At 42.2% G+C, this 20,894-nt stretch overlaps 2 protein-coding genes across 5 annotated transcripts; one reads left to right on the top strand and one right to left on the bottom strand.

The window, feature by feature from the left end:
• The first annotated feature begins 48 nt into the window (after positions 1–48).
• SSB (small RNA binding exonuclease protection factor La) lies at positions 49–14,637 on the top strand. Of its 2 annotated transcripts, none has more exons than XM_044417973.1 (12): positions 49–176; positions 4,269–4,343; positions 5,243–5,346; positions 6,217–6,391; positions 6,883–6,990; positions 7,077–7,177; positions 8,851–8,922; positions 9,010–9,052; positions 10,628–10,768; positions 12,272–12,458; positions 13,337–13,465; positions 14,117–14,637. In XM_044417973.1, exons 2-12 carry the CDS (start codon positions 4,278–4,280, stop codon positions 14,215–14,217), a joined length of 1,227 nt encoding a protein of 408 aa, XP_044273908.1. In that variant the 5' UTR covers positions 49–176; positions 4,269–4,277; the 3' UTR covers positions 14,218–14,637. The 2 variants fall into 2 exon arrangements, with proteins under 2 accessions (XP_044273908.1, XP_044273907.1); XM_044417972.1 differs by having other exon boundaries at positions 54–242.
• Positions 14,215–20,832, bottom strand: METTL5 (methyltransferase 5, N6-adenosine). 3 transcript variants are annotated; one of them, XM_044417975.1, is made up of 7 exons: positions 20,811–20,832; positions 20,050–20,172; positions 19,594–19,708; positions 19,064–19,245; positions 17,714–17,796; positions 17,372–17,423; positions 14,215–16,432 (listed from the first exon to the last, which is right to left on the bottom strand). In XM_044417975.1, the coding sequence occupies exons 2-7, from the start codon at positions 20,156–20,158 to the stop codon at positions 16,305–16,307; spliced, it is 669 nt and encodes a 222-aa protein (XP_044273910.1). In that variant the 5' UTR covers positions 20,159–20,172; positions 20,811–20,832; the 3' UTR covers positions 14,215–16,304. The 3 variants fall into 3 exon arrangements, with proteins under 3 accessions (XP_044273910.1, XP_044273911.1, XP_044273909.1); XM_044417976.1 differs by lacking the exon at positions 20,811–20,832 and having other exon boundaries at positions 14,215–14,319; positions 16,383–16,432; positions 20,050–20,801; XM_044417974.1 differs by lacking the exon at positions 20,811–20,832 and having other exon boundaries at positions 20,050–20,801.
• Positions 20,833–20,894: the final 62 nt, after the last annotated feature.

The raw sequence follows: 20,894 nt of genomic DNA, 5'->3' as shown, positions 1-20,894 counted from the left end.
CGCAGCCCTCGTGGGTCGGGACGGGAAAGGGGTGCGGCTATTGCCGCACTGGATGCTGGGCTGGCCGGCGAGCAGAGATCGCAGCTAAAACGTAGGAGGAGGAGAAGCGGCCTGCAGGCTGGAGAAGCGTCTGTCGGGAAAGCGAGCGGCGGCGGAGCCTTTTTCCTGGGACGAAGGTTTGTCGGCTGCGGCGGCATCAGCAGCAGCAGCAGCAGCTGTGTCCAAAACCGAATCGAGGCTTGGTGAGCCCGCCGCTTTCGCTCCGTTGCCCGTGGTTGTGTCTGCGGGCTGCGCGTCTCCTTGCCCCACGTGTGTCGGGGGGTGCGGCGGTTCCTGCAGGCTCCCTGGGGAAGCGGGGCGGCTTGGATTGTAGGGCGTTGCAGCGCCCGAGGGCACGACTCCCTACGAGTCGAGCTGAAGTCTGCCTGCCACGGTTGATTCGCGCGGCCTGATCTCTTTGGGAGGGAAGGCGTTGCACAGGGGCCTGTACATGCAGGAATGGGAAATGCTCGCGGCAAAATCCCCGGAGGAGGTTGCTGGGCTTTGGCTCCCGGGAGCTTCTAGACCTCAAACCGAGCTTCTTGTATCTGTCTTGACGTAATCTGTGTTGTGCCCACGTGGAGAGCGAGGTGAGGTGGTAGAGTCTTGAATTGTAGAGTTGACTGTACCATTTCAAAGACCTCATGGGGTGATGAGGACTACCATTTAGCATGTTTTAGTCATGTGGTGGTTTCTTTGTTAAAAACCACATGTCCTAGTAAGCAGGCATATCACATCGTTCAAGGAGACGATGGGGCAAGCTTGCTGTAGGTAAAAAACGGAATTCAAAGAATTGTTTCCTCTTGCAATAAGCAGGTGAGGAAGAATTTCGGGCAATGTGGGATGTGCAGATCTAGACCACGTGGAGGAAGTGTGTAAGCGGTAGCTGAGCTGATAGCTTTTTTGCTGGCTGTGGGAAGAGAATGCTAATCCCAACTCCGGAGATCCTTCCTTTTCTCCTTCCTCTACATCACTTTGTTGCATGTTTGGCAATATTCTACAAGAGAGATTCCTGATTTTCCTCCATCACTTCCAGTAAAAGTGATCTCATCAGAACTGCATGACTCCTTTAAATAAAGAGCTATTTAAAGAGCTAAATGAATAAACCTGTTTATTTAAACCTAAATAAATAATAACGCTTTATTTAAAGCTCTCCTTTAAATAAAGAGCTTTTTAAACCTGTGTTCTTACACACAGCTTCTCTTGGCTTTGGCTGTCCTACAGTAAAAACAAACTTGCCATGTGTAATGAAAGTTCATTGCTGCTAGAGTCCAAAAGGCCTGTTCTGCCCAAGGCAGCTGAACCAGTGTAGTGTTCTGGAGAACAGTGGTAGCCAGGCTGCAAGTTAGGACAGAGAAAACACTTGCACCTAGGCTTGAGAGTGGAAGAGGTTCTAGGCCAGCCCTCTTCAACTTGGTACCCTGCAGATATTGTGGACTACAATGCCCTGAATTCCTTACTATTGGCCATTTTGCCTGGAGTTAATGGGAATTAAAGTGCAAAATCTGGCCAGGGCGGCTTATTTTATATTGTGTGTTTTAAATTATTATGATTATTTATATGTATATTTTAACTTACTGGTTTATTTATTGTTGTAAGCCGCCCCGAGGCTTCGGCGAATGGGGCGGCATAAAAATGTTTTAATAAATAAATAAATAAATATGGAGGGCACCAGGTTGGAAAAGGCTGTTCTAGAGCTTCCCTGTCTAGCATACTAATTTCATTTTATTTTTTCAAATTTAGGAAAGCTTTCAAAAAAGAGATTAGCTCATGTAACCTCTGAAATGCTTTGCACTATTTACCCTCTCCTTCTGTTCCATCCATATTTGTAGTGGAAACCCCCTCTTACTGGAAGGGGAAACGGTCATTGCTATCTGGTTCTAAAGCAAGGCAGTGGAGTTTTTGGAGGAAAATAAAGTGAGCCTTACCTACCTCATAGGATAGTTGTGCGGATGAAATGAAGAGGAGGTAAACCATGTATTTTGCTCTGGGCTCTTTGGAGGAAAGCCAGGATATAAATGGAATAAATAAGTAATATGTTAACAACCCAGTATTTTGGGACACATAATAGCACAGTTTTGTTCTGGGAAAGTTTTTAAAGGGCTAAGTCATCCTTATCACTGTCCCTGCAGATTCATAATCTATTACGTGAATATGATGCAACACATCTTTCAGATAGGACATGGGCATTTGCTAAATCCTGGCAGCCAAAAGCAACTGGTTGCTTTCTTTGGTACACTACTTGGTGTATGTATGCTTTGCTTAAATTTCCTGAAGCGGCAGACCTCTGTTAGAACTGTGGCAGCTACCACTATAGGGAGCTTTAACTATTGGGCACTTTAGAAATGAAATTAATTACAGTACAAGGGCATTTGTACTTGGATTTGGGAGCTCCCCCGGAGGACAGATCCTTCAGGAGAGCTCTAACATAAAATAGACCAGCATAGACCTTTGTTGGCATTGCCAAAGCACATGCCTTGGTTGCTGACAATCAGCCTAATTGCAATGAAATTTTCACCAGACCTGGGACAGTGGTAGCCAGGTGCAACCTCTGGTTCAAACAGTGGCTAGTTCATAATTACCTAAATATAATTTGGCACTTTCCTATTTCCTTTGGCTCTTTGGGAAGTGGGGTGGGCAGGCTGTTTGGAGATCTTCCTGGGGCATCCGATTGAGAGGGGAAGATAAAAAGGCCAGGTTAATTTGGGTTTGAAATTATATCTCCATGGGTGAACAGAGTCAGTAACAGAGACTGTGTTTCAAGATTTTAACTGAAATTGAAACAGCGGTCAATGCATGGAGAATATAGAAATAGTGATGGGACAACATAAGGAGAAGACCTATACACACATGATAAGGTGGCTAATAAAATAATTTGCTGAAATATCAAATAAGAAACAAACTAAGAATAAAATCAAGCCCTACATTCACTTTTCTGTAACAACTCTGAGTTATAAAAGTGATATTTTAAAGATGCAGTGCTGGTGGACAAGAAGGCTCGCTTCACAGCCACAGAATAGGATCAGTAATGAGTTCCCAAATGAGTCTGATCAGATTCAGCATGAGTTTTCTTCCAGCTGCGCTCTAGCTGTCTATCTACCTGCTTCATTGCCCACAGCTTAGTGTACCATGGACCCAATCAAGTTCTGCCTAGTAGTTGAGGGCATTCAGGTGCAATCATGTCACCTGCCTGGGTCACTTCTTTACTCCAAAATGCAGCCTGGGCCTCGACAGGAGTGCCAGCCATAGTGACTGGAAAATCCCCCAGATCCTTCTAGAAACCATTCGGATCCATTAGGCAGCAAGGGTGGACAGTCTTAATGGACCCCCTATTAAGAGGGAAAGAGAGGCTGCAAAACTAAACCGGACAAGGAAGTGATCTGACCATGACAAAGGGGTTATTGTTACACCCTCCACCTCCGGATCACCATCCTCCAGCCCAGTTGAAGAAAACCAGGTCAAGACTGTGTCCTTTTTCATGGGTGGTATGCAGAGACAGCCCCATGGTTGTTATGGTGGCCATGAAGTCCTGAGCTGCCCCAGATAGAATTGTCTCAGCAGGAATATTGAGATCGCCCAGAACAAACATCTTGGGAGTTTTCAATATCAAGCCAGAGATCAACTCTGACAACTCAGGCAGGGAGTTCATAGTGCAGCAAGTTGAGCAGTACACTAAAAGAGTTCCCAGTCTGTCCCTTTTGCCCAGCACCAAGGAAAAACACTCAAGACTGGTCTCCAAATAGACAGGAAACCTCATGAGGAAGAGCACTCCTAGAGATTACAGCCACTCACCCTTCCCCACCCTCAGGGCGATACTGATGCTGCACAGAATACCAAGGTGGGCATAATTGGGAAAGACTAGCATCTTCTGCCCCTCTCACCCAGGTTTCTGTAATATAGGCCAGGTCAGTCCTCTCATTCATAATCATACTATGGATGAGTGAGATTTTGTTTTCACCTGGCCTTGCTAGGCAGATTATTTTTGTGTGGTGGACCCTAATTTTAGAATGCATACTTGACAAACCTGTTCCCATTTTTATGCGATAGAATTCAGTAATGCTAGTGCACTGGAAAGGCATGTTTTCAATACAGAGATACTTTTAAAAAGGTAATAAACCATAATTAGCCATGGAAATTGCTAATTAGCAAGCCCAGTAGCAATATCAATTGGGCAACTGGGTACAATAATTTAAATTTACAGTATTGGTAAATGTTGGTCTGATTTACAGGGGCTGAAAATGGCAGAAAATGGAGATAGTGAAAATATGTCTCATCTGGAAAAGAAGGTCTGTCAGCAAATTGAGGTATGGCTCTTCTTTGAATACTTAACTATTTAGAATCTCCATGTGATGATTGCTGGAGATGAGGAGTGTTGTAGTCCAACAGATCTGGAAGCTATAAGGTTGGGCAATGCTGACTAGACTATAAACAGAAGACAGCTACATTTTGTTTGAGCGTGTAATGAAGATTGCCCCAGATTCCCCAGAACTGGATTTTGCTGTGAGATGATATGCACTAGCTGATTAAATGTTCCACTTCAACTCCTGCAAATCTTACTGGCCATGTTCATCTAGGAAGGAAACATCCATTGCGACTTTTCCCCACCTTGGATATGTGGGTTGTGTGCTCCCTTGTTTAATTACCTTCATGGGGGAGCAGGTTGCCATGGCATCCAGATCTGATGAAGTGAGTGGCAGGGATGTTTTCCAGACTGCCTCACAATGGTTTGTTCTAGGTTTCTAGGGTGGTGTGAAAGTTACTGTGATGCTCACCTTTGGTGGATCTGGATGACATGCAACCTATGCCATGGCACAGGTAATTATGTAAATGAAGTGGCACATGACCAGTACCCCTGTACATATAATCTTTCCTAATTGTGCAAGCCCAGTCACTATCTGCCCTGAGAGAACTGAGAATCTTGACTACAACTCAATGTCACAAACTTGTTTTTCAGTTTAACATGGTAGTGGAGCTAAATATTGTCATGTTTGCTACCTATTTACCAAGTCTCAGGTTTGGCAAACTGCATGACAATGAAGGCATTATCTTAAGAAAACCACACTATGACATTTCAAAATATTTAGCAGATGAAAGCCCAATAAATGTTTTAGCTGCTGTGAAATTGGAAACTGGATACTGGATAAGTGAAGTGGTGGATTGTTGCTGTTCTGGTTCTAATATTTGTGTTACTCTCACTATATAGTATTATTTCGGTGATTACAACCTACCACGAGACAAGTTTCTTAAGGAGAAGATAAAATTGGATAATGGCTGGGTGACTTTGGAAACATTAATCAAATTTAACAGGTAAATCCAAAGGTGGTTGTGCAAATTACAGGCTCCTAATTTTCTAGGAAGCATAGTCTTATTCATTCTTACAGTAAATCTACATTTCAGGCTAAGTTTTTCCCCTCAAATCTCCAAGAAGACCACTTTCCAATTCTGCTACTTAATGAACAAGCAAGCACATACCTAGTGGTTGCTATTACAATTAAAGTGTACATCATCTTTTGTATTACCTAGAAATATAATGCAAAACATCTGGATCATATATGAACCTCATCATCAGGTTGTGCATCCCCTGTGCTTTTTCCCCCCTACATAATTTTCTTAGGAGAGCAATCACAAAATCAAGGATTTGTGTTTTGGCTTCCTGTATAGACATGAGAACATTTACTCAAAACTTTATGTGTCAAGAATGTTTTATAAACAAGATCTAGTCACTGTTGGGCACAGCAATCTTTCCATAACATGAAAAGTAAATACCCAGGTTTGACAGTCTTAATTATGTGTTTGTACTACCCTAATGAATAAGTATGTCATATTTATTATGTTTGACCTGAAAAGAATACATTTATGCCACTGGTTTATTTACATAGAGAAATACGGTTTTCTAAATGAGGGCTGATGGGGAAAAGGGATACTTGCTTGATGTTGGATGATTCATGGATGCAGGGAATAAGCAGAAGAAACAGGAAACTTTCTTAACATTAACTTCTTTGACTTATTTTGGGATCTAAGGGTTAAGGGACCATGGTTTGTTACAAGGGACTGTACAAATTGCACAGTAAGCTTGCATTGCATTTTATGTCAGGCTGTATTTGGGGAACGCTTAATGCAACTGAGTTCTAAAAACTGCAAACAAATAATCTCTCTTCCTCCACTTTATCTTTGCAGGTTAAATCGCCTTACAAAAGACTTTGATGTAATAGTAAGGGCATTAGGAAAATCAAAGAGCGAACTTATGGAAGTTAGTGAAGACAAAACAAAAATCCGAAGATCTCCAAACAAACCTTTGCCTGAAGTAACTGAACAATACAGAAATTCAGTAAAAAGCAGATCTGTATATATTGTAAGTGCAAACAAAAGACCCTAATGTAATGGATTTCAAACTTTCCAACTTCAGGGAGCCTTGTTTCATATGGAAGTTTTCTGCCAAGGAGCCCTTGCATGTTGCAAAAGATTTTGGAGAACAAATCTGGTGCATGAGGAACTGGACCTCTTGGGTCTCACCATTGCTGTCTGTGAAGTGGGTAGGCACTCTGTTCCCACCCAATGCTATCCAGTTCTAGACTGCTGTTAACTACATTATAGCAAAGAATCTTAAGGACATAATCCTATGTATATTTAAACAGAGAAGTATCCTACAACTTCCTGCATTTCTCAGCCAGCATGGCCAAAGATCAGGGATGCTGGGAGCTGAATTCTCACAAATCTGGAGGTCCTCAGGTGGTGGGAGGGCAGTTTGTATTAATGGACATTTTGAAGTTGGTGTAGGGTATGTGTCTTTATGCAATCCCTTAAAGATGGAAACTATCTAGATCTTCATTTTTTTTTTTCCAGAAAGGCTTTCCACTAGATGCGACCCTTGATGATGTCATAGAATGGCTAGACAGTAAAGGCAAAGTAGAAAGTATTCAGATGAGGAAAACACTTCAGAAGATGTTTAAGGTAATGCTTTTAAATAGACCTATGCCAATTCTGAATGGTAAGAGAAGATTTTACTGAAGAATTAAATTCTACTTTTCTTAATCTAGGGATCAATATTTGCAATATTTGATAGTGCTGAATCTGCCAAGGAATTTGTAGAGACTCCAGACCAAAAGTACAATGACAAAGAGCTGATTGTGCTTTTCAAGTAAGTGTGACTTCATTACAGGTTTGTAAAGGTAAAGCTCTGGTAATGGACTTTGTCCAAGACTTGTAACTTTGGAGTAGAGTTGGTGACCTAGGAGAGCAGGGGTGAAGAATATTAGGCCTGGGGGTCAAACTGTCCCACCCCATGTCTCAGCCAGGTCCTCAGGGATGCCCCAGGTGGCCACAACTCTTTTCTCCAACCACTATTTGTCAGGTGGATTCCCAGATACTGGGTATTATCTCCCCCACCCCAATTCTAAAAGAGCAAAATTCCTCTTCCAGGGCTTAATATCTGACTGTAAGAGCTGCAAGTTGCAATATGTGGCACGTTTGGATTTGCCCCTTTGCCTTCAGCCACACTCACCACTGCACAACCTCCAATAAGTTCTCTGAGATGGAATTTGACCCTCAGGTTGAAATAGTTTCAGCACCTCTGTGCAGCTAGATGAATGCCACTTGTCATCTGATACATTCTTTATGTTGCAGAACTATTTGGGTTTTCTTCCATCTTCTCCAGGGAACTTGGGGCAACATACATCTCTTCTTTTCTCCTGAGCAATGCATCACAGGCAGAATTTAGGAGAAAACCATCAATGAGAGTAGGAAAGAAAACACTATCATGGAACACAAAGATAATCTCTGAACATCCTTCCAAAGAGACCTTCATGTGGTCCTTTACATAGAATATGTACAAGGACACCGTGTCTCAGAATATGTCATTCTTGCTCTTGCTACTGTATTAAATGAGCTGCTCTGATAAGGTGTTTGTACACACACAATCACACTATGCATTTATAGAGTTGACTGCAGCTGACGTCCACTGTAGCTATGTCCTATCTGGCTGTGACAAGCAAAAACAATATATATATCTTGCCATCTCTTTCCTCTAAGCAGGGGGAAAATTGAAAAATTCCTGGGCACAAGCAGGGTGTAACAAATGAATGGAGAAATTGCCCTGTTTATCTGCAAAAAGGGAGAATAGCTTGGTGGATGCCTCAGCCAGGCTTTGTGGGTTGGGCGGCACTGGTCAACACCACACTGGGAACCCAGCTCTAAAATAGATGCTTTAGTCTTGGCTGGAGATGTGAAAGTCTGGAAACATGGCATTGTGGGGTATTTCCAGGGACTTCTTGGAAACTTGGAAAGAGGAGTTGTTTTCAAATTTTTCTGTTTTGTCTCCCACCTCAGTCCTTCACATCTGAAATCCTGGCAGCAGTCCTATCAGCAGACTGCAGTGGATAGCTCTCTTGGCAGAAACTGTTCTCGGATGTGCTTCTCTTTAGCTCAGATCTGGCCTAGCATTCCTTGTGTTTTCTTCTTGTTCAGCCTGCCTGTCCTTAAACACCAGCCCTGATAAGAGATAAGAAAGTTAGTGATTTTTTTGTAGGCCGAGGAATGGAGAGTTCAGTGCACTGAGGAGATGAGCTGAATCACGCACTGGGGGTAGGGGGTGGGCAGGCAGCCTCTCTTAAGTAAAGCTTTTTTGTTTTGCTCACTAAGATTAGTTGTTCAACACCAACTGGTAACCTCTCCCTGACAGAGCTACTGTTGAGTATTGGCAGTGATTATTGGACTATATCAAAGAGCAGGCAGACCAAAGGATAGCTACCATGTTCTTCTATTTTAAATAGCAGCTGTAAATGGAATTGCTTAATTTGATTATACCCTGTGCAGGGATGATTACTTTGCAAAGAAGAAGGAAGAGAGAAAACAGAAAAGTTTGGAAGTCAAAGCCAAAGCCAAACAGTAAGTTGTGACTAGAACTTTGAAGTTAATACCAGTGTTTGTTTTGCTGAGAGGTGCTTGCCTGACTTTCCTGTCTTGTTGTAACAGGGAGAAAGAGGAGAAACAGAAACAGGCGGAAGATGCTGAAATGGTATATTCTCCTTGATTTCATTGACTTTGTAATCTTTTATAATAATAGCCTTGTTTGGCTCTACCGCTGTTGTGTATAATTAGAAGGATATGGTGGCAGAATAAAGACTTGAAAAGCAATTAGCTAAGACTAACTTTAGTCTGCTCTCCTGGACCTAGAAGAACAAGATAAATTGGAAAGCCTCAGCTTGATACTCCAAAATCGAAATCACTTAGTACTTGTGAACCTGCATGCTGCAGACACTAAAGCTGAGCAAGTTAAGAGGAAAGTGCCCCAGAATTGCTTCAGGGTATATATACCTCCTCGTGTGGAGTAACTGTGGAGAACCCTCACAGATCAGAGATTTACAAATGGACATCAATCTTGGTGTTTCTTTTTTAGAAATGTATGTACTGGGTGCTTAGCTTATAAGCACATTTAACTGGTACTTGTTATAAACATGCTGGGGATATATAAGAAAGGAACAAAAATCATTTCTTCCTCCTCAGTTTCATTAGGCTGTGCTAACAGAGGTGGAAGGGAGTCTTTGGAGATTTCATTAGGCTTTGGAGTCTAGATAATCTGGAGATCCAAGACTGGGAGCTGCTGCTGTATTAATGCTTAGTATCATTATGGCCACATGATTGGTGTTCTGAATTTGGAATTCACAGAGCATTGAGTTCATTGGATCTGCATTAAAACTGTTGCATGTTGCAGGAAGGTGTAATCTGAGGTACTCCCATCTTAGTTGAAGCCGCATTTCTGAAGCATGTTTAAAATGGAGCCTTTATCAATCCCATGTGGATGGAAGCATGTGCAACTCAAATGGGATGGCTATTACCAACCAAACTTGTGGTCTTGTAGGAAAGGTATTGCTTAATGGTGCTGGGCACCGGCTTTCTTCAGATGTTCATTTTCACATGAGCATCATTGGGTGCTAGCTCCATCCCTGTTGTCTTCAGACCTGCCCTCTCACAATCCAAGAATTATGGGGCATGCCTGAAGAGGGAGCCTGGTCGGTGTGCATGGTCTGCCTGTTGTAACATGAAGCTCAAGGATCTGTACTGCAAGAGCTCTGAGCACGTGAAGTGAACTTCCCCCTTCAGACCCTTCTTTCTCCTGTGATGCTTGGATGGGTTGGAGAATGAGGATGCAACAGGTGTTCTCTTGCACAAGAACATTATCATGGGGAGGAAGAGAGTGGCGCTATACCCAGTGGCTCTGCACTATACCAAGCATTGGGGAAGGAGGTCTGAAAATGGCAAGCAGTTCTACATGGGTTTCCATGGCAAAGGAGAGAGCAGGAATGCTCAGGCACAGCATCTTCAGAACGAGACCCACAACATCACCATGGGTGAGAGACAGGGACAGCCAGTGAGTCTGGCCTTGTTCTCTTTCTCTACATGATCACACTTATGTGGTGGGGAATGGGGGCTAGGAAAAGGTTTGGTGACAGAGCGCACAAACTCAACAGTACACTGGAACTCAGAGGACTGGGAAGCTCTTAGACTATCAATGAAATCCAATGCATCCTTTCGGGTATAAATGTTTGACGTGTCTAATAGAATCTTTCTTCTCACCTCTTGTGAATAAAAGAAATCTCTGGAGGAGAAGCAGGGGTGCTTGCTGAAATTCTCTGGAGATCTAGAAGATCAGACATGCCGAGAAGACCTCCATGCAATTTTCTCTAACCATGGTGAAATCAAATGGATAGACTTTGTCAGAGGTGCAAAAGAGGTCTGGATTACTGCAGTATTTGTAACTGATGAAATCTTAAGCAACTGGGCAGCAGCTTCAGGGTTTAGTGGATTGGTGAATGGATGGGTGGAGTTGCTTAATAATTGTCATATTTTTACATATGTTCATACTGATAATCCTAACAAAACAATCAGACTTGTAACTTAACACCTCCTAACTGCATGACCCTCAATAAAATGTAGAATGTAAATGTCATTCTAGCTTGCTAGAGTAAACCCTGAGATTTTTGCCTTGTCCATCTTATCCCAGAGCTGGGGAACATGTGGCTCTCCAGATGTTGGGCTAGAATTCCCACAATCCCTCACTATTGTCTGTATTGGCTGGGGTTGATGAGATGTGCAGTCCAACAACAGCTGGAGGGTTACACATTTTCAGTTCCTGTTCCAAATTTACCTATTGTAATGATCAGAACTTGTACTGTAGTAAATGATCAGTCATCCATGAAACTGATTGGGGAAAGGTTTAGGCCAGACTAGTAGTAGTACCTCTTCACAAGATATAGTTGAACAATGGAATTTGCTGCCATGGAAAGTACTGGTGGGCACCAATTTGGATGGCATTAAAAAGGGATTTGACAGATTCATGAGCGGGGAGGCTGTCAGTGGCTACTAGCCTTCCTGGCTATGTGCTTCCTTCTTCACCAGAGGTGGTATGCCTGCATGCCCTAGTTGCTGAGGAGCTTGGGTCTTGTACCCATCCTGCTTGAGCACTCCTGTGGGCAGCTTGTTTGCCACCATGTGCATGCAGTGCTTGTGGCTTATCTAATGTTCTTGGTGAAAAGCTAAGAAATCTTCAGCATCCAGATAGACGGCATGATCAGTGGTCCACAGTACAGACTGAGCCTAAAATTAGCAGGAGCCCTGTTTGGCAGTTGCCATTGTCCCTTTAGCAACCTAGTTTGTGGATGTCTGTTTATTCCTGTTGGGTAGTGGAAGTACTAAACTCCTCTCAATGGCCTGTGAAGCCAGGTGTTTATTCCTCAAAGCAGTATGAGCAATGTGTGGTCTTTCACTTGTCTTGGGCTGCAGCTTCCATCATCCTCCAGTATTAGCTATGTTGTCTAGGGCTGATGAGAGTTGTAGCCCTCTAGTTGTTTTATCCTAGGAGTTTACAACCCTTGCCTCAAGGGACTGGGAAAATGGCAAGGGACACTATCATATGTTGTGCTGCTTCCTTCAGGTCATGCCTTTGTTCCAAGGCATAGGCCTCCAATGGAAGCAACAAAGGGAATATGAAGGTGGTGGATTGCCTTAGGAAGGACTATAAGAGCTACCTGCCATGGCCTCCATTGAGCACTGTCCAGTACAGGGCACAAATGCATTTGGGTGAGGGTCGGAAGAGGGCTCATGGCATTTCTTGGTCTGTGCTGCCTTAACTCTCACATCTGGGATGGCTGAGCGGCAGCTTTTAGGAGAGACCCTTGATAAGTGAAAGGGAGCTGGGCCATTCCTGCATTGATTCAAATTGTATTTCTGTGTATAGGGAATCATCCTGTTCAAGAGTAGCGCAAAAGAAGCCCTGGATAAAGCCAAAGAAGCAAATCAAGGGAGTTTGCAGCTGCGAGGCAAAGATGTTACATGGGAGGTGATTGAAGGAGAAGTGGCAAGGGAAGCACTGAAGAAAATCATGGAAGGGCAGCAGGAATTGTTAAATAAAAAGAAAGGAAAAGGTGACTTTTCCCTTTAAGAATTTTAAGTACCAGTTTTAGCACTCTTGCAACCTAGGTTATATATTTAATTATTTGAAGTTTTTATATGCTGTCCCCTTGCTACGTAGCCTCGGGACGGCTCACATATATTGGGGATTGATGCTGGCAAAGAAATAGGTTGCTTTCCCCAATGAGTTGGGGTCCCAGTCTGGGCAGACTCATCCTTAAAGGAACAAGAAGCATCTCCAGACTCTTCAGTGGCTTATGGAAGGGCCAGAACCCCTATATGGCTGGTTCAGTCTGGCAGTAGTTGCCTGCCCTGGTGGTGACGGAGAGCTGAAGGTCAGCACTGGAAGAGCAGCACTTACTGCAAGTGGGATGAGTGGAGTTGCAAAATGGTAACAAAGAAGGTGCCTTGATGTGGAACTGGCTCTATACAGAATGTGCTAGGCTGTGGCAGGATGACCAGAAGATTTGGTTGTAGGACAGAAGAGGGCATGGTAGGACTCTCAGAACTACTTCAGTGTGCACTTCCTGATTTCTTGCTGTTTGCAGTCAAACGGTCCACTTTATTTTGAGCTGCCAGCAAAGTTCTTGTAGGATTTGGTCTGTGATGAGTCACAGACTTGTACAATTATCCACTGTATGCTTGAGCAGAAGCTTAGCAGTAGAGCATATGCTTTGCCTGCAGAAGGTTCTGGATTCAATCTCTGGCTTCTTTGGGTAGAGATAGAAAAGAGACATGTTAAAATCTCCAGAGAGCTGCTGCCAGTTCATATAAATAATAGTGAGTTGGACTAATCCTGTACAAGTTTGCTTCCTATAATTGTGAGACACACTGCAATAAATCCTTAAAACTGATTGTTAGTATTCTAAGGTGTGTATTTCCCACCTGACAGGTCGCAAAGGTAAAGGAAAAGGTGGTAAGGGACCTCAAGGTGCACAGGACAGAAAAGTGAAATTCCAAGGCAAAAAAACAAAATTTGAGAGTGATGATGAAGAGGAAGGTGAAGACAATAGTTCAACAGGTGAGCCATCTGTTTTGGAATAACCCTCCAAGTGCATGTATAAGGTAGTGTCCTGAAAACTGTCCCCTAAGTGTGACGTCTTTTAACAGTATTGTTGGATTTCTCTGGCCTTGGATGCCACTTCCTAATAAAGAACAATAAAAGGGTGCAGTTAATACTCCACATTGTAGCATGATTATCTAGATGAGAAACTGGCAGAAATTTAGCTTTGTTCTACAGCTTGCACTAGTTTAATTTCCATATGGGAAACAGTATAGGTGCTAGAGTCCAGAGTTTGGAGCAGATCATGCTGTTTTCCACTTTCAAAGTGGCTGGTTTAAAAAGTACTTATCAAGGCTTGCAGCTGCCACGCCTATAAACAACCTTGAAAACTAGAGGCCCTCCCTTAGAGCCAAATTTTCCCTTTAAACCAGAATTGTCTCTGCATCAGTGGGGTTCACCTTCAGTAGCTAGATTCCAAAGGGGAAGGGGGCCTTCTGATGCCTGAAGAGACCCTTAGGAGTGGCCTCAGACTGCTCTGCCATCCATCCATATTCATGGCAGATGGAGCACCAACAGACCATGTACTGAAGCTTCAGTAGGACATGCTTTATTTGTATAGCTGTATGTTTGTTGTAGATCATAATACTGGATGTGATCTCAATTCTGCAGGGCCAGTAAGTCCCAAGAAAAGACCACTGGAAGAGTCTGAGCAAGAAGAGTCTACACCCAAAAAACTAAAAACAGAAAATGGAGATGGGGAAGGGGAATAGTACTTCAAAAAACATTTTAATTTTTTAAAATGAGTTTTATGTCATTCCTCCATTCATCTTTTTTTCACAACAGAATCTAATAAAATCAACTTCAATGTCCACCTGCAAAGGACAAAGAAACAAAATTACACTTGAGATTCTTTCCTTAGAATGCTTGCTTATTTTAACATGCTATTTTTTACTAGCTTTAGAATCAGGCTAAAAGGAAAGGCTCAAATGGAACCACTCCAATTCAACTGTGTACAAAAGTTATATTTAGTGTATACCAAATAAACTTGAGTATCTTGGGTGTTAGAATTCAATGAACTACTGTGTTGAATTACAAAAGTGGAATTATAGCTGTGTCAAATTGTATCACTGCCCTGAGTTCCATGAAACAAGGGTGAGCTATAAATGAAATAAAGCAACTGTTCACATAAATCTATCCTAATCATATAATTCAGGTTTGAATTGCTCTCCAGTGCTTTCGCAGAATGTCCTCAAATCTTTCTTTTTCCTTTGTATGATGACAGAAGATGTCTGTGGCTGTACTGGCTTTCCCTGATCTGCTGACATCAAGATGGTTGGAAACTCCCATGCTGATTAAGGGATGCTTGCAATTGTAATCCTACACAACTGGAGGGCACCAGGTTGTAGAAGGCTGGTCTATGAAGAGCTTGTGTTTTTTCACTAGTAAAGGGGCTTAAGGCATAATCCTGTGGCCTCCCAATATTATCTGGGAGGCCATAGGGTTATTTGGAGTCCAAGATCCTGGAGTCTTGGAGCCGGAATTCCAAAGGCCAAGCCCCTGTTCTGCCCCCAAACAGCCAGTGTGGAAAGAACCATGCCAGCTGCCCTTCACCCTAGGTTGCAACTGGGCCTTGGGGCAAAAAAAAAGGCGTGCTGGAGGCAGGACAAGGCAGAGGCTGGGGCCAAGGGCTTCTGCCAAATGCCCATTGGGGCCCTAGCGTTTTTCTCCCACCCCTCCCCAGCATTTTTAAGCTATCGAGACAAGTACATGGTATGTACTTGTGTGGAGACATCTCCATGCCATGTTCCTTGTGCAGGATACATGTAAGCCCCCAGTGAGGGCACGGGATGCTGGACTCCACCCTTTGCATTACTGAAAAGGGTAGTTCATAGAATAGAGTTAGAAGGGGCCATGAGGGGCCTAGCTTCCTTAGGACTTCCTTTCATGTATACATGCTCTTTGTATGATAAGGTCTAAAATGCTGGAATAGTTATATGTGATGAAGAACTGATGGATGTGCAGCAGTGCTTTGGGGTGGCCATTCTCTTTATACACCTAAACATGACTGCCCTGCCCACAGTTGCTGCTTTACACGCTACAGCAGTAGGCTTGGAATCCGGACAGTGAGTAAACAATAACTTTCCCTGTTATAAAGGTGACACTACTGATACAGAGCACACCCCTCAGTACCTGCTGTGGGGGAACACAAGCAGGAGGCTGCTGCTGCATTCCTGCCCTGCCTGAAAGCTTCCCACAGGAAACTGGTTGGCCTCTATGGGAACAGGATTCTGGACTAAATGGGCCTTTTACACCCATCCAGCACAGCACGTATCTCCTTGCACACATGATTTGCAAGGTACAACAATGACAGATGTTCCTGGTCTATATCCAGAGACATACATAAGGACATCCAGTTTTCATGGAGAAGACTGGATATCAATGGCTACTAGTTACCATGGCCATATAATAGCTCTGCTACTAAATGCAACATGCCAGTTGCTGAGAAACAGGAGCAAGAGGGTGCTGATGCCTCCCATGAGCACCTTTCTATGTCTGAACAAAATGCTAAACTTTGTTAATGGCCCAGAGAGCCTTGGCTATTGGACAGTATACAAATGAAATAAACTTGCTGTGATCCAGCAGTGCATTGCCTGACTTCTGTGCAAGTCCATGATTCTTGACACAAGACTCAAGAGGACTAACCCCTCACTGTATTTCAAGTCTGTCCCCTTAGAAACTTGGGCCTGATTTTTCTTTAAAAACCTGAAGGATGATGATCAGAATCCTGATCTTAATTACAATTTGTGTGTTTGGGCAGGGCAATCGAAGAACTAATAGAGCTCTCGCTGAAACGCTTCTATAGGTCATTAGCATATGGCTCAGTTGTTAGGCCACAATTCAATTTTTTTGCTTTGAAGTAAATGTTAATACTTACTGATTTTTTCTTGTGAAATTTGTATGATGCTGGAAGATCATATCTCAGTTCTAAAAATAAAATGAATAAAATATGTTAAATTGGGGTTGATGCATGGTACCACTGATGTGCATATCAGGCAATTTGGTTCAAAGTATGCTGTTAATGCAGCATAGAACAAAACAGGATAGTTGGAAATGCAAGGCTCGAGAAGGTGTAACAAATCAACACATTTTGTATATGGGAATAATTATATTGTGTTACTGGAAACTGGGCATGGTATTTGTCTACAGTTTAGGGTAGAAGTGTCTTGAAGCAACTAAAATACAAATTTCAAAATATGTAATATTGTCTGTTCAAGGCTTTAGGTCAGGGGTCTCAAACTCAACTTACCTGGGGGCCGCTGGAAGTAGAGTCTGGGTGAGGCTGGGCCGCATCAAGTACTCCACCACCGTGGTGGTGGTGGGCCGCTCATCCCATGTCGCTCCCGGAGGCCGGCCCGGGCGCTGCCGGTGCTTTGCAGGCTGCAGGGCCCCTCCCCCGTGCCCCCCCATCCTGGCAATTGGCCTGCGGGCTGCGAGTTTGAGACCCCTGCTTTAGGTAATCAAGTTAACAGCTAGGTAACTCAGCTTTCCCAAAATAGTGTCTGTTGCATGGTTTGGACTACAAATCCCAGCATCCCTAACCATGGGCTAGGCTAGCTGAGGCTGAAAGGAGAGGAAGTTCCAAACTTTTTCAGGGCACCAGCCTGGGGAAGGCTGACATAGCTGTTGCTAAAAGACATTAAGAATGGCTCTGTGGTTGAGATTTTCAAAGGCTCAAGAAAACATTTGCCTAACCTGTTTTCAGGGAAGACCATATATGACAGTGGTTTTGCTCACTACAGTCATACATTCTTTTTCAGCATGCTTCCCTTGCAACCTCCCATCCAGGCAGCTTACAGGGCCAATCTTAGGGGAATCATATAATGTGCCTTCAGGCTGACATGAACTTTATCAGCTGGTTCTCACCTGCTAAAACTTCCATCTTCACATTCCATTCATCTGCTTTCTTCTGAATATGCTGAGCATGGAAGAAGTGCAAAGTATTCAGAAGTCATATTAACACTGGAAAATTTGTGCCTCATCTCTTTGGAATTGAAGCAATAGTTGATACAAAAGCAGGGAATGGGGAGCTATATTAAGTCTGTTTCCATCTTTACAAAGAGGCAATACACTTTCAGACTACTCCAGCACAGCTGAATGTGACACCATGTTCCAAGGTTGTGATCCTCACATGTGGGTTACCCATGAGTTCTGACCCTATTGCTCCCTTTAATAAGATGTAAAAGCACAAACTTGCTAGAGACGTACTTGTCGGGTTGATGTTTTGTGTAAGGAATATACAGCTGTTCTTGCCATCTGCAGTGCTGTGTTGAGAAAAGCCATATCCATGCCTGTAAAAATAAAGACTGTTATAGTTTGAAACCTCTTTTACTTTTTCAGTAATCTTATAGTGCCTATTGCCTTATCTGAAATGGGTAAGTTAATTGTGCTTTTGTAACTATTCTGGTCTAGTGTAATGCTTCTAATAATTACCTTAAAGAATTGAGTACATCTTTCTGTGGCAGGTGATCTTGGTGATAAGGTGAAATAGCTGGAGTGATATACCTACATTTCACTAAAGTTTTTGACACTCCCTGATGATTTAATCTTCCACAAACAGGACATATTTTTAATAATTGTTAAATGAATGTAAAGTGGTTAGATCAAAGCATTTCAGCATCTTTTATTCATTTATTCTATTAGCACACTTGTGTCAGATGTTTTGTCCTCCTTGCAGGGAAACCAAGAGAAAATGAGAGGACTACCCTATAATCTATTTTAACAACAACCCTGTGAAGTAAGTTAGGTTGAGAGTCAGTAGATGGGTCAAAGTCACTCAGTGTGCTTCATGAATGAGCAGGGACTAGAAGGCAAGGGTCTTCCTAGTCCCAGTCCAGTACTCTAACCACTATACCACAGTGGCTCTCATATGCTGGGACTGATTTAGAAGTATATTTGTCCTAACCTAGTGCAAGTAACTTGGTGAGATCAGAAAACTGACTCTGTCACAGACACCAAACTGGAAAAGAACATTTTTGGAGACAATGAAATTGTGTTCTTAAAGTGGGCTTACTAAACTCTATCTTGTTTATTTTTTCCAAAGTTATTTCATTAACAAAACAAAAGGCATCCTGTTACATAGGAAATGTGTCTGATAATGGTATGTATGGAAAAGGAAATTATGGTCAGTTAATTGTATATTAGCTGTGTAATTAACATGAAAGCAAACAACCTAGTCTGTAACATCTGTTAGTGGAATAAGACACATACCCTTGAATGCATGAGACTCTTGGCTTAACTGCTTCTTTTATTTCTGGATCCCCCCACTTCAGAAAACAAAAACTCAAAAGAATCTGAAGCAGAACATTCTTCGAATGAGAAGTATAGAGAATGCCAGGTACAGAGAAGTTTGATTGGACAAACAGCTGGTTGAATGATTTCTGATAGCTTCAGACTGTAGTGTGGAGCACTGCCTGAAGAATATTTTTAAGATCCTTTAACTGCCCTACCTACTCTCCACCAAACTGTCCTATCACTTGCTTAATTATCTTCTAAATGGGATAGATTTTGGAAGGGCTCTTATGAAAAACCTTCCTATTCCATGAAATGACTACTAACCTTTATTGTGCTTCGTTCCAAATGGAGGATTCATAATAACTGTATCAACTGTTTTTGGCATTTTGTCAGACAAAGAACAGACATTGCACTGAACCAAGTCAATATTTGGGAGCTCAAATTCTTCAGCATTCCTGTTAAATACTTCTAGTGCATCAGCATCTATGTCAAATCCAATGCATAACCTGGAAAGAGGAAAAATTTAAAAAACTATAGTAATGAGTCTATATTTTCAAAAAAATATCCTGGTCCCAAGCACTTTGATAGCTATAGTATGAAAAAGGCAACTGCACACCCACTTGGTAATATAACAGATGCCGGCAGTTTCCACCTCAGCAAGTCTTACATGCATGCAAACCTTTGTATGCACAGAACATCTTAGCCAGACCTGGAGATAACCTCATTAAACAATTTCTAAAATTTCATTATTGCACGTTTACAGTTTGACTGGCTTCATTAAGTTACAACTTTTGTTAATCATTTGATGGAAACAGTACCTACAAACAAGAATAACATACAAATAAGAAACCTACCCTGCTCCTAGCATAGCACTGCCAATACTCAGCATGCCACAACCACATCCAAGATCTGCAATAATCTTATCTTCAATATCATCAAAAGTATGGTGAATGGTATAAAGCATACATGCTGGAGGATAAAGAAATTTAGGGCAAGAGGTTCAGGGCAAATACAGAATTGTGCTGGAACAAAACAAAGGTCATCTAAATCTCTCCCTGCCCTCCCCTCAATAACTAAAGCAGTATCCTACATCTACAAGCCTCCCTGACATAACAGCCAATTAACTAATAAAATGAAATACAACTGTAGGACAAAAAAAAAAAAAAAACAAGCAAATAATACCAAAGCAACAGTGTAGTTGTATTTAGCATTAAACTACCTGGGTATCAGCAGATTAAAAACAAACATGACTTCTAGAAATGTTTTAAGCATATTCATGACACAACGTGGGATAAAATATTGAAATTTACCTGCAATATGTGGCCTTGTTGGATATTGTTCCAGCATCAGTTTTGGATTTTCGAAATCATCAACTTGTTGAAGATTGCTTTCAAGTTCTTTAAGCTTTAATTTCTTCATGCTTATTTTTTAAACTTGAAAACATAAGTTTCTAATCAGTTATGCAAACGAATTAAACATAGTTTTTTTTTTCTTGCACAAAATCCAAATGCATAGTTCCTATTTTGTTTGTCTTCCTTCCCCATTTTTCCTGTATTTATTATAGTTTAATGAGAATTCTGGAAAAACCTCTGCTACTTTGAATACATGAAAAGCAAACCATGAGAAAAAGTGTTCCCACACGACAAAGTAATAAGGCTTCTTCTGAAATTCTTACACTTACAATAGGGTGGTGGTCGACTCAAGACATGTGAACAAAGCAGGTCATGAAACCTCAACAATTGAAAAGATAAGAGAGTACAATCGCTATTTGAGACCAATTAGCAGTGACCCCTCTTCTGGATGAACGCTAAGACGTAAGAGGAGAAAAAGATAGGCAGGTTGAAACACCAAAGATTGCAATCCAATGGAACACTATTAATCGCCTGCAGTCTTAGCAGGTATCGGACTGCATCCTTACAGGAAAGAAAACCAGTCTCTCCCAGTATTTTATCCGCATTCTTCCTAACGTACCACTACAAATAATTGCAAGACCTTTTGAAAACGGAAATTGTACTCAAAACCATCTCTCTAAGCATTCTAAAATCTAAAATGAAACCAGCACTTTAGCTACCTTTTCTGTAGGTTCTCAGAAGCTCACACTTCCGCCTTGTACAGCGTCTTAAACGGTCCCCTGCACACAGAAGGAAACACAGCT

Source organism: Varanus komodoensis, unplaced genomic scaffold (genome assembly GCF_004798865.1).
Source record: "Varanus komodoensis strain SLA01 unplaced genomic scaffold, ASM479886v1 scaffold9, whole genome shotgun sequence".
Taxonomy (NCBI): Eukaryota; Metazoa; Chordata; class Lepidosauria; order Squamata; family Varanidae; genus Varanus; species Varanus komodoensis.
Note: the sequence above shows the minus strand (reverse complement) of the source record. Positions and strands in the feature narration are given on the sequence as shown.